The 15,231-nt window shown below is 37.6% G+C and overlaps 1 protein-coding gene across 5 annotated transcripts in view; it reads left to right on the forward strand.

Annotated features, from left to right (window-relative positions):
- CFAP43 (cilia and flagella associated protein 43) overlaps positions 1-15,231 on the forward strand; it is a 99,101-nt gene that overhangs the window by 22,515 nt on the left and 61,355 nt on the right. For 4 of the 5 annotated variants that reach the window (XM_058436045.1, XM_058436044.1, XM_058436043.1 and 1 more), the window contains 5 exons: positions 2,008-2,167; positions 3,805-3,875; positions 6,035-6,166; positions 11,657-11,773; positions 12,778-12,858. In XM_058436045.1, the coding sequence (XP_058292028.1) occupies positions 2,008-2,167; positions 3,805-3,875; positions 6,035-6,166; positions 11,657-11,773; positions 12,778-12,858 (561 nt within the window). The remainder of the gene's footprint in view (positions 1-2,007; positions 2,168-3,804; positions 3,876-6,034; positions 6,167-11,656; positions 11,774-12,777; positions 12,859-15,231) is intronic. The other variant, XM_058436042.1, reaches the window with a different exon arrangement.

Genomic DNA, 15,231 nt, shown 5'->3' on the forward strand with positions numbered 1-15,231 from the left:
TTTTATAGCACAGGAGATAGAACTGCATTCAGCCACAGTGGGGCAGCAAAGTAAGAACAAAGAGATCAGCCATCAAGGTTTGCAACTCAAATTTTTCTGTTTAGTGTTTGGTGCCTAGAGCCCCTAAATTTCTGCTATCTCAAATTGGGTTTTTCTGGGCAGAAAATATGTGTAGGAGCCCTTGTATTTCACATTTTGTACAAACATAATGAACTCTGCATAAAACATTTAAAATTCAGGCAATTGTCCTTGTCATTTGAGAAATGCTATGAAATGCCTTCTTTAAATACTCAAATGTGGAGTTATTATTTTAAAATGCTCATAATAGCCATCTTTATTTTAAAACCTTTTTTATTTGTATAAATTTTAAGGGGTACACATGCAGTTTTGCTATGTGGCTATATTGTCTGGGCAGACATCTTTATTTCCTAGGACTTGTGCACTCAGTGTATTTTAAATCTTTCTGAAAGCAGAAATGTAATATTATAGTTTGACATCCCTAAATCATTCAGGGATTATTAATAAAGCCATATATTTTGTATTTAAGTTAGGCATTTTCCCAGTAGTTTACTTTTTCATTTTGTAGCAAAATAAAGTGAGGAAAATGTTTAAAACATTAATTAATGTCTGTACAATGAGTGAAAGCATAACCAAAAATAGATCTCAAATGTCTTGATTCTATTCCCTCCTTCAGTGTCATTTCTTGTGACCTGGGTACCAATCGCAAGGGAATCAATAATGACTTGATCTATATAAGGTCTTAAAAATGGATAAGTTGTGGGCTTTTAAAAAATTACAAACATTAAATAATCCCATTATCTATTCATAGCTAATGCCAGAAGGGTACATTACAGGCCTTTAAATAGCCCTGAGTCACATTATACAACTTATTTAGGGCATTAGAAATGTATCCAGTTTTAAGTGGTAGCATGGGGGAAATCAAAGGCAGATGTTATCTGGGCAGAAATTGGATCCAAGATCATGAACTTAATCTCAAGTGTCTAATTTCTTTTTTCCATCTACCTTTTTAATTTTTTCAAACAGATGTTGCTAAATAGGAATCTCTTTTAGAAACTCAAATATTTTGAAATATATATGAATTTTCACATTTTCTAAAGCAGGATTAAATTGGACTGCAATTTTTCATGTTTTGTCATCATGTGATCAAAATGATTTCTGATTCTAGAGGACTGAAAAAGGAGATGGTCTTATCAACAAACATTTCTGAACACTACTGGTACCTTTTATTTTTAAATATCTCAGAATTATAAACTATTGTTTCTGCTTACATAATCCATATACTCACATTCACTTTTAAATGTCATCGAATATATTTATTGATGAAAAAGTAATAGGAAGACAAGCCTAGGTTTGTCTTAAAGAAAAAAAAGCCACATACAATACTAGTTTAACATACCAAGGCCAGAAAATTTCAAATTTTAATCTTCACATTTTGTTTTATACACACAGATTCACTGGTATTGTGCAAATGAGAGACATGGTGTTTTTTTGTTGTTGTTTTGTTTAAGATTTTGATCCTATTGTCATTCCAGATAAGTCTGTCTTTGTGATTTATAGTTTAAGGTTAGATGTCATAAAAAAAACCTCAGGAAACTTTTCAATAATGGTGATAACGGTGAATAACTCTTTTCCTTGTGAGTCAAATCTCAATCAGACACCGCAGAAGTGTCATTATTCAGCAGCAGTTTAATTTTTTGGAGTGGGAAAAGTGGTTTGCCTTTTTCTTCATCTACTGGGTGACCAGACTGTTACCCAACTGTTTATTTTATAACTATCTAAGGCTATGAGGGCATGAAATGTACAAATAATAAATTAAAGTCAATCTGTCCTTTAAAAAAATTATTATGATGAGTGCTTGATGTTCCTATGTTTTCTGTGTCTATGGGGTTAAGGATGGTTCCTTTTTGTCAGTTGTTCTGGTGAGTATTTCTCAGGCTCTTAGCCGTGATTGTTTTCTTAACACAAGGTTTTATTCTCTCCCTGAAGCCGAAAGATGATCTATATCCTTTGCTTCACCCAACTATGCATTGCTGGACTCCAACAAGTGACTTGTATGTTGGCTGTGAAGAGGGTCATCTTTTAATGATTAATGGAGACACCTTGAAAGTGACTGTACTTAATAAGATAGAAGAGGAATCACCATTGGGTGAGAAACTGTCCTGCTTCATATTCCTGTATAGCCATGGGTGTTGGTTTTTTTGGTTTTCCCTATTTTTCTCTTTCTTGGAGACATCTTTGAATCCTCCTTCTTTTTAATCCTCTGGCTGTTACTATGCTGTTGGCATTCTACCATCACTTTAAATGCATATTTCATGTAATCCTCAGAACAACATTATGAGGAGAGACACATTAATCTCCATGATACAGAAGAGATACGTTAGGAAGCATGGCCCAGTCCACATAAACTGTGGAGCTGACACCTGAACCCAGGCAATAATACCTCAGAGTCCAAGTTCTTGGCTACTGTGCTGTATCCTTTTCTATACATATGCCCATTCTGCTTAGTCTGCTAATCACACCCTTTCCTGCCCCCACCCCAACCCTTTTCTCCAAGCTGATCATCTCTTAAGCCCAAAAGCCATCTTGAAAATTACCTTACTATTGCTCAGTTAGAAGTGTTGTTTTTTTGTTTTTTTTTTTTTTTTAGACAGAGTCTCATTCCGTCACCCAGGCTAGGATGCAGTGGCACAATCTTGGCTCACTGCAACCTCCGCCTCCCGGGTTCAAGCAATCTCATGCCTCAGCTTCCCACTACCTGGAATTATAGGCACACACTACCACGCCTGGCTAATTTTTGTATTTTTAGTAGAGATGGGGTTTCGTCATGCTGGCCAGACTGATCTTGAACTCCTGACCTCAAGTGATCTGCCTGCCTTGGCTTCCCAAAGTGCTGGGATTACAGGCAGGAGCCACCACACCCTGCCATATTGCTCAGCTAGAATTTGAAAGAGAACCTGATCTATTCTGCCTTAGATATTGTGTCTATTCCTGACCCCATCAGCTGTGGCCATGGTTGGGCCTGGGTCACAGGAGCCACTGTTCACTCATTGAGCGGTAGATGTAGACCCTGGGAGGAGGGGGCCTTGCCAAGACAAGCTCCTCAAACCTGTCCAAAGCACTCTCTATTTCAATTGCTCTTACTATTTCACACTTAATTTCTGTAACAACCTTAGGATGGACTTCACTGACCTTAATCTACATCTGACCCAAACTAGGCAGCTTATCTCTGTCAAATTGCCTTTTTGAAGGCCACTTTTAACACCCAGCTCAAGAAGTGCTCTGCCTTGATTTCACGTTCTCCCTAATCTGATCCTACCTACTCCATTAATATTATTTCCAACTATGCCCTAGCATGAGTTTTCTGAGCCAGTCATTTATTTTCACCATTTCACAGACATGCCTCTAGCCCATTCCCTTGGCACTTATTGTCTCTGAATCTGCCAATGCCCAACTCAAATACCACCCCCTCCAGCAAGTTTTCCCCATTGCATTGTCCCTCATCTGCCTTTTTTCCTATTCTCTGACTCACTTTCCCTGTAAAACTGAGGCCATGAGGTTTGACTTCCCTCCCTACTCCCTTTCTCTCTTCCCTTTACTCCTACTGTACCCTCCAGCCTTGCTCCTCTCTCTAATCTAGCATCTATGTTAGTTACATAGATCTGATGATAGAGAATTCAAAAACAACTTATAAGACTTACATCAGTAAAAGCAGCTTTTATTATTCATTGTTACATTGTACTTTTAATTACATGTCACTTGCTTTACCTTGTTTTTCTTTTCCAGAAGACAGAAGAAATTTTATCAGTCCAGTAACCTTGGTATATCAGAAGGAGGGCGTGCTGGCTTCTGGAATTGTAATGTATTCTTTTTTACAAAATTAATTGGTTTAAAGAAAATTCACAATTCCCATTTGTTGCCATTTACAATTATGAGCCATATTTTAGGATGTCAGATCTGTCACATTATTAATTAAAATGTTTTCCTCTTTGGGTACTATTAAAAAAGATTTATTATGAATCGCTTCAAATCTATACAAAATAGAGGGAACGATATAATGAACTACCATATATTACTGCAAACAAACACAAATAGAATTTAAAAATCCATTGCCCTTCCGCAATGAAAAAATACCTAATATCTGTAACCCAGTTCCGTGCTCATTTCTACACTTAATGTATTAGGTTATCAGACACCAGTTTGGAACCCTTTGTCTAAGCTGCAGCTTAGACTCTTGTGAATGCCCATTTAACTTACATGTATCATAATGTTATTGTTGATATTCAAATCAGTATTAACAGCCTCTATTTACCTGGTGCTTGCTTTGTGCCAGGCACCAAACTAAGTACTTTACTTGTATTATCTTATAGGTCCTCACAACAACCTTATCAAATAGAAACTATTGACATCCTCCTTTTACAGACAAGGAATCTAATCTTACAGAGTTCACCAGCAAGTAATTGGAAGAGTTAGGGCTTGAACATAGGTGTATCAAACTCCAAAGTCTTTGCTGTCATTTATTAGAACTCAGCCTCAGTAAGTAATAAAAGGGGTCAGACCGTGTTTTTCTTTTTCTTTTGTTTTTTGTTTTTGTTTTTGTTTTTTTGAGATGGAGTCTTGCTCTGTCTCCCAGGCTGGAGTGCAGTGGCGCAATCTCGGCTCACTGCAAGCTCTACCTCCCGGGTTCACGCCATTCTCCTGCCTCAGCCTCTCCAGTAGCTGGGACTACAGGTGCCCACCACCACGCCCAGCTAATTATTGTATTTTTAGTAGAGACAGGGTTTCACCGTGTTAGCCAGGATGGTCTCGATCTCCTAACCTCATGATCTGCCCCCCTCAGCCTCCCAAAGTGCTGGGATTATAGGCGTGAGCCACCGCGCCCGGCCCAGACCATGTTTTTCCATGTTTTTACATTTTAATCAACGTAAACAATGCTAAGGTGTGGAACTGACCTATACTAAAACCTAGGTCTAGTTGTAACTATCCCAGATGTTAGCATAGTCCGTTTCACTGCCACAGATGACATCTCCAGGACCTTGAGTGTAGCTAGGCAGTGACATCAGGGTGAGAGACATCCTACCCTCAGGAAGCCATCTGGAGCACATACACCTACACTTAGCTCCCCCAACCTTGCAGTGGACTATCCCCTCCTCCACTTCCATTTAGTCTGCATTTGTGGCCTTTTATGACTCTTGTCCTCTTCAAGACCACCCTTGATGTTTGTTTAACCCCCTTTAAAGGAATTATTATAGCATTTGCTCTGGTGAGTGATGGAGAATGGAAATGAGCTCAGAAAAAGCACCTTGCCTGCTTTCCCTTCCAGGGCCCAAGCATTTGAACCCAGCCATCTAAAGTCCCCACTCTTAGTTATAACAGATCTAATCTAGAAAATGATAAATAAATTTCCTCAAAGTGTTTTCACTATTGTAAAAATAACTCAAATTCCTCTTGAGAATAATAAAATTAGCCTAAATCTATTCACAACCAGCCAATCAACCAACCCGTTTATATTGGATACTTGCCATGTTCTACTACTGTATGAGGAACAGAAAAAGAGGATCCGAAGGGAATAAAAGGCACACTGCCTACACTTGGGTCATTTAGGGAGATAAGAAATGCACATAATAATGATTAAAGAGCATACAAGAGGGCTAGTGTCCTTTGAAGGAAAGGCTATATACAAGCCACACAAACTCTACTTCATTTTTCCTACCTCCTGTGCAGTGAAGAATGTAGTAAGAAGAGGGATACTAGAGAAACTCAAAAAAAGGAGAGGTCAGTAAAGTTTTAGGTAATTGAAAAATGTATCACAAAAGAGATCAAACTGAAGCTTGACCAGGGAACATAGTTAAAAGTTGTCTAAGTAAAGATGAGAGGACAGTGCATCTATGCAAACATAGATGATGATTCCAAATAAACAGTAGAAGTAATCAATAAGCCTTAGCTTGTCTGATGAGGCAAGTATACTATGCATTGACTAAGACTGATTTTCTACATTTATCTCACTCATCTCTAGGATGGCTTTGTGTATTCTTTTATTATTAAAGATAGAAGTTACACAATCGAGAATTTTCTTGAGATTGAAAGACCTGTAGAACATATGACATTTTCTCCCAATTATACAATGTTGCTGATTCAAACAGACAAGGTATGTTGGATGGTAATTTCTTGATATGTGATTTTCAGATAATATTATTATCATCATTACATGACAGGAATGAGGAGCAGAGTATGCTGCACAGTGGTACTCTACTAGTCAAGACTCTAGGTTGTAAATGAAAAAATACCCAATTTAAAAGGCCTAAATTACAAAGAGCTATTGGTTTATTTTTGTGCATGTAACTGAAAGGGCAAGGAGTGAATCTGAATACAAGAGTTGCCATGATGCCACCAAGCCTTGTTTTTTTCCATCTCTTGGCTCTGTTTCCTCTCTGCTGCCTCCATTTCCACACAGACTCTCCCCTTGTGGTGTTAAGAGTTATATGCAGCTCTAGCTTATATTTCTGCCTGCTTGATGTCTCTGGTGGAAAGATACCAGCTAGAAAAGAAAAAATCTTGGAATCTAGACTCATTGCACTAACTGAATCACGTGTCTACCCCTGGGTCAATCACTTGTACCATAGGAATCCTAAGCTCTGATTGGCCAGGCCTAAGTCACATGCGTAGCCTTGGATGTGGGTAGAGTCAGCCCACTTAAATGAGAACTGAGATTGGGGCATAGGTTGTTCTCCAAAGAAAATGTGGGTTCTATAAGAAGAAAAATGAATTATTGCAAGATTAAAACAAACATTTACTTCAATTATACTGCTAGAAAGATTCCTAATTAATGGAATGATCTTCAGACATCAAGATTAGCAGATATTTATATTGTTAGACAATCATTTTAGATGAATTGCAAACAAATTCATTGATTTTCTGCCTGAAAGAAACTTAAATTTAAGTATGGAAAGACTTTTGTTTCTGATAATTACCAGAAGTTTAAAAAAAAAAAAAAAAAAAAACTATGCTAACTTATGTTTTAATAAATAAATGACTAACTTAAAATATCTATGGAGAATAGGAAACTAGGAAAAAGATATCATAAACGAAGGAGGAAAGACCCAAATAGAACTTCTAAAGAAGAAAAATAACTAGCAAAGTAAAAATTAAATGAACATGTCTGACAAAAGGTTGGACATAGCCAAAGAGAGAATAAATGAATTTGAAGATAGATCAGAAGAAGTTATTCAGAATGTCACCTAGAAAAGCAAAAGGGTAGGAAATATAGAAGGGAACATAAGAGATAAGAACAATGCAGTGAAAAGACCTAACATATGTTTGATTAGAGTCCAGAGAGGAGAAAGTGGGACAGAGGCAATAATTAAAGAGATATTGACTGGGGATTTTCCAGAATTGCTTAAAGACATGAATTTACAGATTTAAGAGGTCCAGTGAATCCCAAACAGAATACATAAAATGATATCCACACTTAGACTTACCAAAGTGAAACTGTTGAAAACCAAAGACAGAGAAAATTTTAAAAGCAGTCAGAGAAAAGACAGATTACTTCTAAGGAATTTCAATTAGACTAATAGCTGACTTCTCTGTGGCAATAATGTAAGCAAGAAATAGTGGAATAATATCTTCAATGTAGTGCAGGGGTCAGCAAACTGTGGCTCCATGGGGCAAAACTAGCCTGCTGCATGTTTTTTCAAATAAGATTTTATTGGAACGTAGCCACACCCACTTACATATTGTTTATGGCTTCTTTCACACCACAATGGCAGCATTAAATAGTTGTGGCAGAGACTACATGGTTTGCAAAGCCTAACATATTTACTGTCAGCCTATTTATAGAAAAGGTTGATGACCCCTGATGTAATGAAAGAAAATAATTACCACCTAGAATTCTATACCCAATGAAAACATCTTTTCAGTATGCAGGTGAAAAAAGACATTTTAGACACTCCAAAAGAGTGTGTCAGCAGCTGACTATCACTAGAGAAAGTTCTAAAGAATTTACTTCAGGCAGAGGAAAATGATCCCAGGTGGGAAGGTCTATAATGCAACAAAAATAAAGAGCAGTAGTAATGGGTGGAGAATGGCACATTGTAGAAGATGTACGGTAAATGAACACTGCATACAACAGCAAAAAAAAAAAAAAATGTGAAAGTAGGTTTAAAAATAATATTGAACTAAAATCCCAAATAACAATAATATAAGTTGGGGGTGGCGGGGGAGCAGAGTATATAGAATAAAGTGTTCCAAGGATCCCATGTAACCCAGGAGGAGAATAAAGCTTAAAGTAAATTTTGATGTTGATGTATTAGGTATACATGTTACAACTTCTAAGGTAACCACTAAAAGAATAGGAACAGTAGATGAAATTTCCAAACTAGAGAAAGTGAAATGTAAAAAAAAAAGTTTAACCCAAAACAAGGTAAAAAAGAGAAAGAAAATGAAATGCAAAACAATTGAGATAAACAAAAAGCATAAATTAAAATCTATGTTTAAACCCAAATATAAAAAGATGGAAAAAGATATGTAAACATTAACCAAAAGAAAACCAGTGGAAATATATTAACATTAGACAAAATAGGTTTTAAGGTAAAAATCATTACTAAAGATAAATGGGCTTATTTCAGAATAATAAAATATTAAATTTACCAGGAATATATAAATACTTAAAATATGTATGTACCTAATAGCATAGCCTTAGAGATTTAAAACAAAACATGACAGAGTGACAAGGAGAAACAAAGCTTTGATATTAATGGAACATTTTAATACACTTCTTTCATTACATGATAGAATAGACAATGTATTCTCAATATAGCAGCCAAGGTGAGCAAAGCATTTTTCTCTACTAGTCAGAGCCGTCCAGTGATTTCCTGTTATTCTGAGAAAAAGCCAAAATCCTTACTATGTTTTTAAAGGCCCTTTATGACATGGACTCCAGTCCCCACCTCTGGCCTTATCTGCCACTACTTTGAACTCTTGTCCATCCTGCTCCAGCCACACTAGACATCATGCTGTTTCCTTGAACCTGCCAGACATGCTTCTCCCTCAGAGTCTTTGTACTGGCTTTTCCCTCTGTCTGGAATGCTCTTCCCACAGAATCTACATGGATTGTTTCCTCATTTCCTTTGGGTCTTTTTTTTTTTTTTTTTTTTTTTTTTTTTGAGACAGAGTCTTCCTCTGTCGCCCAGGCTGGAGTGCAGTGGTGTGATCTGAGCTCATTGCAGCCTCTACCTCCCAGGTTCAAGTGATTCTCATGCCTCAGCCTTCTGAGTAGCTGGGACTACAGGTGTGTGCCACCATGCCCAGCTAAATTTTTGTATTCTTAGTAAAGGTGGGGTTTCACCACATTGGCCAGGCTGGTCTCAAACTCCTGGCCTCAAGTGATCCGCCCGCCTCAGCCTCCCAAAGTGCCGGGATTACAGGCACGAACCTTCAAGTCTTTTCTCTAAAGTTACCTTTGTTCCCGGACCGAACCGAGGGTTGGGCGTTTGTTGTTCTGGCCCAATAACGAGATGCAGATGAACTGGGAAAGAAGGGAGTTTATTTCTATAACCGGATACAGGGAGAAGGCTGGGAAAATATCACTGGACCAACTCAATATTACAAAGCTTTCCAGAGCTTATATACCTTCTAAACTACATGTCTACATGCAAGTGTGCATTCATCTAAAGACATGAGTGATTAACTTCTAATATATAACTAAGGCCTGAGTCCTGAAGACCTTCCTCTGGAGCCTCAGTAAATTTACTTAATCTAGATGGGTTCAAGTGCCAGGGATGATTACCCTTATTTTGTCTCCTGCTAAATCATGGAGGTTTGGGGAGTTCCTTTAGACCCTCAATAAAGCTTGTTTGTGGAGGTCTGGGGAGTTTCTTCAGACCCCCCAATAAAACTTATTTAATCCTAAGTGGGTCCTGTTAAGAATTCCTTCATTATCTTGTCATGCTTCAAGGCCCAGGAAAGGCCTAGGCAAAACTCTTGGTGGGGTTTTGTTACATTCAAGCATTTGTATAAGGGCACTGGCTCTATTAGCTTTTAATATTTAACTTAACCACTCAGTCATTGCTGAAACAGTTGTCATGGAGGCCTGCCTGTTCAGCTGTTAGTGAGACCTGGCCTGCCACACCTTCTCACTGAAGTCTTTCTTAAACACGCACTTTAAAATTTCACCCTCTTATTTTGCTGTATAATGTTCTCCTTCTCTATCATATTTTCTTTTTCTTCTTACAATTATCACTGTTTAACTTACAGTATGTTTTATTTGGTTATATTATTTATTGTCTGAATCTCCCAGCGGAAGGTAAGTTCCGTGATCATATTTTTTTAGATAAGACCAGAAATATTTATGTTTAACTCAGGTAAACACGAAGAACTTGTGATTAGCTGAAAGCAGACTTCTTTTTCGTGGTTAAGTGACCATATTATATTACCAGCTACTTGGTAGAGATGCATTCATTACAGAATAGATTTTTTTTTAGAGGTGAGTTTGGGAGCTGAAAATAATAAGCATACAGTGACAGCTTCAGCCATACCTCAACTATTTCTACAAAGGCTTGTTTAAGTGTTTAGTGTTCCTTCCATTATATTTACCATGTGGTAGGATTTAGTACATCTTAACAACTTTTTGGGTTTTCCACATTTTCTACATAAATAGATGTTATTTTTGAAACAGGAAAAATATTTTGTTATGTTCTGTAAATTAAAAAATAAATGTCTGGGAGACCAGGCGTGGTGGCTCATGCCTATAATCCCAGCACTTTTGGAGGTTGAGGAGGGTGGATTACTTGAGGTCAGGAGTTGGAGACCAGCCTGGCCAACATGGTGAAACCCCGTCTCTAGTAAAAATACAAAAATCAGCTGAGCACAGTGGCGGGCACCTGTAATCCCAGCTACTCAGGAGGCTGAGGCAGGAGAATCTCTTGAACCCAGGAGGCAGAGGTTGCAGTGAGCCAAGATCCCACCATTGCACTCCAGCCTGGGCGACAGAGGGAGACTCAGTCACACACACAAAAAATAATAAAATTTAAAAAATTAAAAATAAAAAACAAATGTCTGGAATTGAAGAAGAAAGTCTTATGGTTATTTATGAGGCCAGGCACAGGGGCTTACGCCTGTCATCCCAGCACTTTGGGAGGCCGAGGTGGGCGGATCACCTGAGGTCAGGAGTTTGAAACCAGCCTGACCAACATGTCGAAACCCTGTCTCTAGTAAGAATACAAAATTAGCTAGGCGTGGTGGTGCATGCCTGTAATCCCAGCTACTCAGGAGGCTGAGGCAGGAGAATTGCTTGAACCTGGGAGGTGGAAGTTGCAGTGAGCTGAGATTGTGCCATTGCACTCCAACCTGGGCAACAATAGCAAGACTTTGTCTCAAAAAATTAATTAATTAAAATAAAATAAAATAAAATGATGAATAAGTGAATGAATGAATGAATCAACCAATCAATCAATAAACAAACAAACAAATCAAGTGTCTGGATTTTAAGCCTTTCAGGGTCAAGGTCTTACTGAGTTGATCTGTGATTTCCCATCTTCTGTTTCCACATAGGGCCTTGGTTACGGTAGGCATTTAATAAATATTTGTTGAACTATATACACAACAATTACAATATGTTTCTTTTCTTTTGTATGTTTATCAGGGATCTGTTTATATCTACACTTTTGGTAAGGAGCCAACCTTAAATAAAGTCCTAGATGCTTGTGATGGGAAATTTCAGGCAATTGACTTTATCACACCTGGAACCCAACACTTCATGGTAAAGAATATTTTACTGTGTCACAGTAGGACTAAAGATACGATGATGTTGCAAGATTTAAATCCCTGTTTATGTGTTATTGGGTAACTTTGAAAGTTCATGGGCAAAGCAATGCGAATAGGAGGCAGAGGCTGACCTTGAAGACTGTGGTGGAGATGCCAGACACTTCCATCCTCAAATCTACCCCCCCGGTTAGAATGATACCCTCATATTGTGACTTCATAATATCATCTTCTGAAAACAGCCAACACAATTGAGATCTTAGGAGCCATCTTTTGGTTTTCACCACCCAAGCTCTGCAAGCCAGGCTTTAACACGTTTTAAAACACGTTCATTGCTAATGAGTCATCAGCACTCAGTAAACTGTTAGTATTTATTTAGTATCTTTTTTTCCGGGTAATGCAGCAGTACCACCTGAGGTTGAAAATGAAATAGTTGCCATGTACAATACATTAATTCAGTCTAAGGAGTCAATAATAATATGTCAATATTGGCTCATCAATTGTAACAAATGTACTACACTAATGCAAGAAGTTAATAGTAGGGTAATAGGTGTGTGGAGGGGAAGGTGAAGGAGAACTCTCTGTACTTTCTGCTCAATTTTTCTGTAATCCTAAAACTGCTCTAAAAAAAAAGTTCTAGTAATTTAAAAAGAACAATGTATAATTTCCTATTTCTACATTTGTTCATTAGGCAATAGTTTTACTGATTTTTATAAGCAACTTTTATCTTTAATATGTTACATGAAAAATCTTTATTTTACTTTTCTAATACTAATTAGTTATGTATTACTTAAATTGCATTAAAAATAATAGTTAATATTTGTTCAGAAACAAAGCATTGGCATTGAAATGATAAAATAAGTATTTTTAATCCTTATTATTTACGTAAATAAAATGAAATTTTATACTAAATCATCAACACACTGGAAAGGGAGGTAGAACATGCTTCCATAGGAAAGTCTTATTTTCCATGTAGAGTTTTTGTTTTTCTTTTTGTTACAGACACTTACACATTCAGGGGAAATTTGTGTTTGGTGGCTGGAGGATTGTGCTTGTGTAAGCAAGATTTATCTGAATACCCCAGTAAGTATACTTGATAAATGGATTTTTAAAAATATATTGAATTCTAATCCAATCTACCTTTTCATATTCACATGTCAATAGTCTGTAGAAATACTTGTTACAGAAGCCTCACTGCATTTTTGCCTTCTAGATTTTGAGTAGTCCCTGTGTGTAAAGTATATGCCACAGCCCCAAGAGTGGAACCATAGCATACTATATTGGTTATAGAAAACAATAAGTTTTTCTGTGGTGGCAGTTGTTTTTGAAACCCCAGTAGTTTATGTCTTACTCATGCCATAAGTTCATTGTGGATTGGCAGGGGTCACTCTTGCACAATCTCTCAGGGAGCCAGGCTGATGGGGGTTCCACCAAAGCATACTTCCTCTGTGCTGTGTGGCAGGAGAGGAAGAGAGTGCTGAAAGGTCTTTTGGAGGGAGAGGGGGTGCTCTTGAATCAGCAAGTAAGTGCTTTTTTTCAGAAATGAAATATCCCTTTGGCCATAATTGGTTAAATGGTCCCATCTAATGGGAATCGATTAGAAATGAAAGAAAGTTGCCACTCTAACCAGCTTAAGCCAAAATTAAAAAGTAAGTGTTATTGGCACAATCAACTATAAAGTACAGAACTTGTCTGGCCTCATGTGTGCCTCAATCCAGCAGTTTAAATGATATACCAAGGACCTTGTCTTTTTGTCTCCACACTATGCCTTTAGTTTCATCTTAGGCCTCATTGAGGTGCACCCAGATACCAAAGTTGCCAACCTCACATCATACTGTCAGAGAGGGAAGAAAAATTCCTGCTGTAGGAGAAGGAAGAACAAAGATGCTTCTTCTTTCCAGAAGGTTCAGTAAATGTCTTGTAATGTCTTAATAACATCTGTGAACTAATCATATGCACAGGGGATGAGAAATGCAATTAAGTGCATAATTAATGCACAAACTCAGCCCTGGAAATGGGAGTTAGATTCATTCCACTCGTCCCTGAAGATAGGGGAGGGATAGTTTCCCAGTGAATATTCAAGAGATTTTCCAGAAGGAGGGCGTATGGATGCTGAGTTGCAAACCACACTGCCCACAACACCTACCACAATGTGATACCATTATTTCTGCCATGTTCACAGTGCATTTTGCATAAAGTAACATTTTAAAAGGACCAAGAAACAATGGTAATGCTTTCTTTTTTAAAAAATAATATTATTTGCTGCATTACACAGTTCTAGTTGAGAAATGGATCTTGGTATTAGGTAGGGAAGTTTCAATCCTTCCCTTTTATAAAACTAAAATCTTAATTATAAAAGACTAAGCATCATATTTTACATAAGATGCAAAAGATACGTAATTCAATGTGATAAATAAAACTCTCCCACAAAAGTAAAGATAAAAATTCTTACTGAGAAAACTTGAAATATGGAGACTCCATAATCTATGTGACAAAGGGTTATATGTATTCATTTCTATTAGAAATAGTAAACTAGGAGAGATCTTACAAGTGCATTTAATCACATGTCCTTTCACACATTAGAGACATATAAACGTTTAACAACCCACCCAGGGGCCCATATAATCAGGATATACCTTGTTCCTCTTGGGCAAGGAGGGATACAGGTACCATTACCCTACAGAGAATTGATCCAGACACAGTAATGCTGATGCCAGGTCTCTCTGCCGGTGTCTGGGACTGTGTTGCCTTCCTTCAGGCAGTGGTCCTGGGGGATCCCAGTCCAGCAGTACAGTGTCAAGATACCTGGACACTAGCAGCATCCCCTGATGGTACCTGCAAGGGTACATAAGACTCCTCTGGCCCTTGCTGTACATTTTCAGACTAGCACACCATTGCCCTGGAATGAAGGAGAATTTCAGCTGCTTATTTTTATTTTGGGAACACATACACACACACACACACACACTTCCCATAGAGGTTTTCAATTTTACAAAAAGCCCACTCAATTGGGAGACTGTGTGCATTCTAATAAGGCAGGACACCTGGGTGCTTCATCTGAAGTTTGTCACCACATATGGGATCCTTGGGCAAGCTGCTGGACTTCCTTGGCCTGTGTTTTCTATTTTGCAAAATGATCTCTTATGTTCTTTTTCAGTCCTACGTTCCACGATTTTATTCAAAATAATCTACAAAGTGTTTATAGAGAAAGAATACTGATTTCACTAGTATTATAAAAGTCAATTTATTCTCTTAGACATCATATTCTGTATAAATCATTGTGAGATAAATGGGAATCTGTTATGCATTTCTTTGGTGACTGAATACATCTTCCAGTGATATAGTTATTTTCTTAAGTCTTAGTCATACCAGCATCTCAGGATCTATAAAAATGTTTTAAAAAGCCAGGTGTGGTGGTTTGAACCTGTAATCCCAGCGACTTGGAAGGCTGACACA

The sequence above is a fragment of the Hylobates moloch genome, unplaced genomic scaffold (genome assembly GCF_009828535.3).
Source record: "Hylobates moloch isolate HMO894 unplaced genomic scaffold, HMol_V3 SCAFFOLD_3, whole genome shotgun sequence".
In the NCBI taxonomy this organism is placed as follows: Eukaryota; Metazoa; Chordata; class Mammalia; order Primates; family Hylobatidae; genus Hylobates; species Hylobates moloch.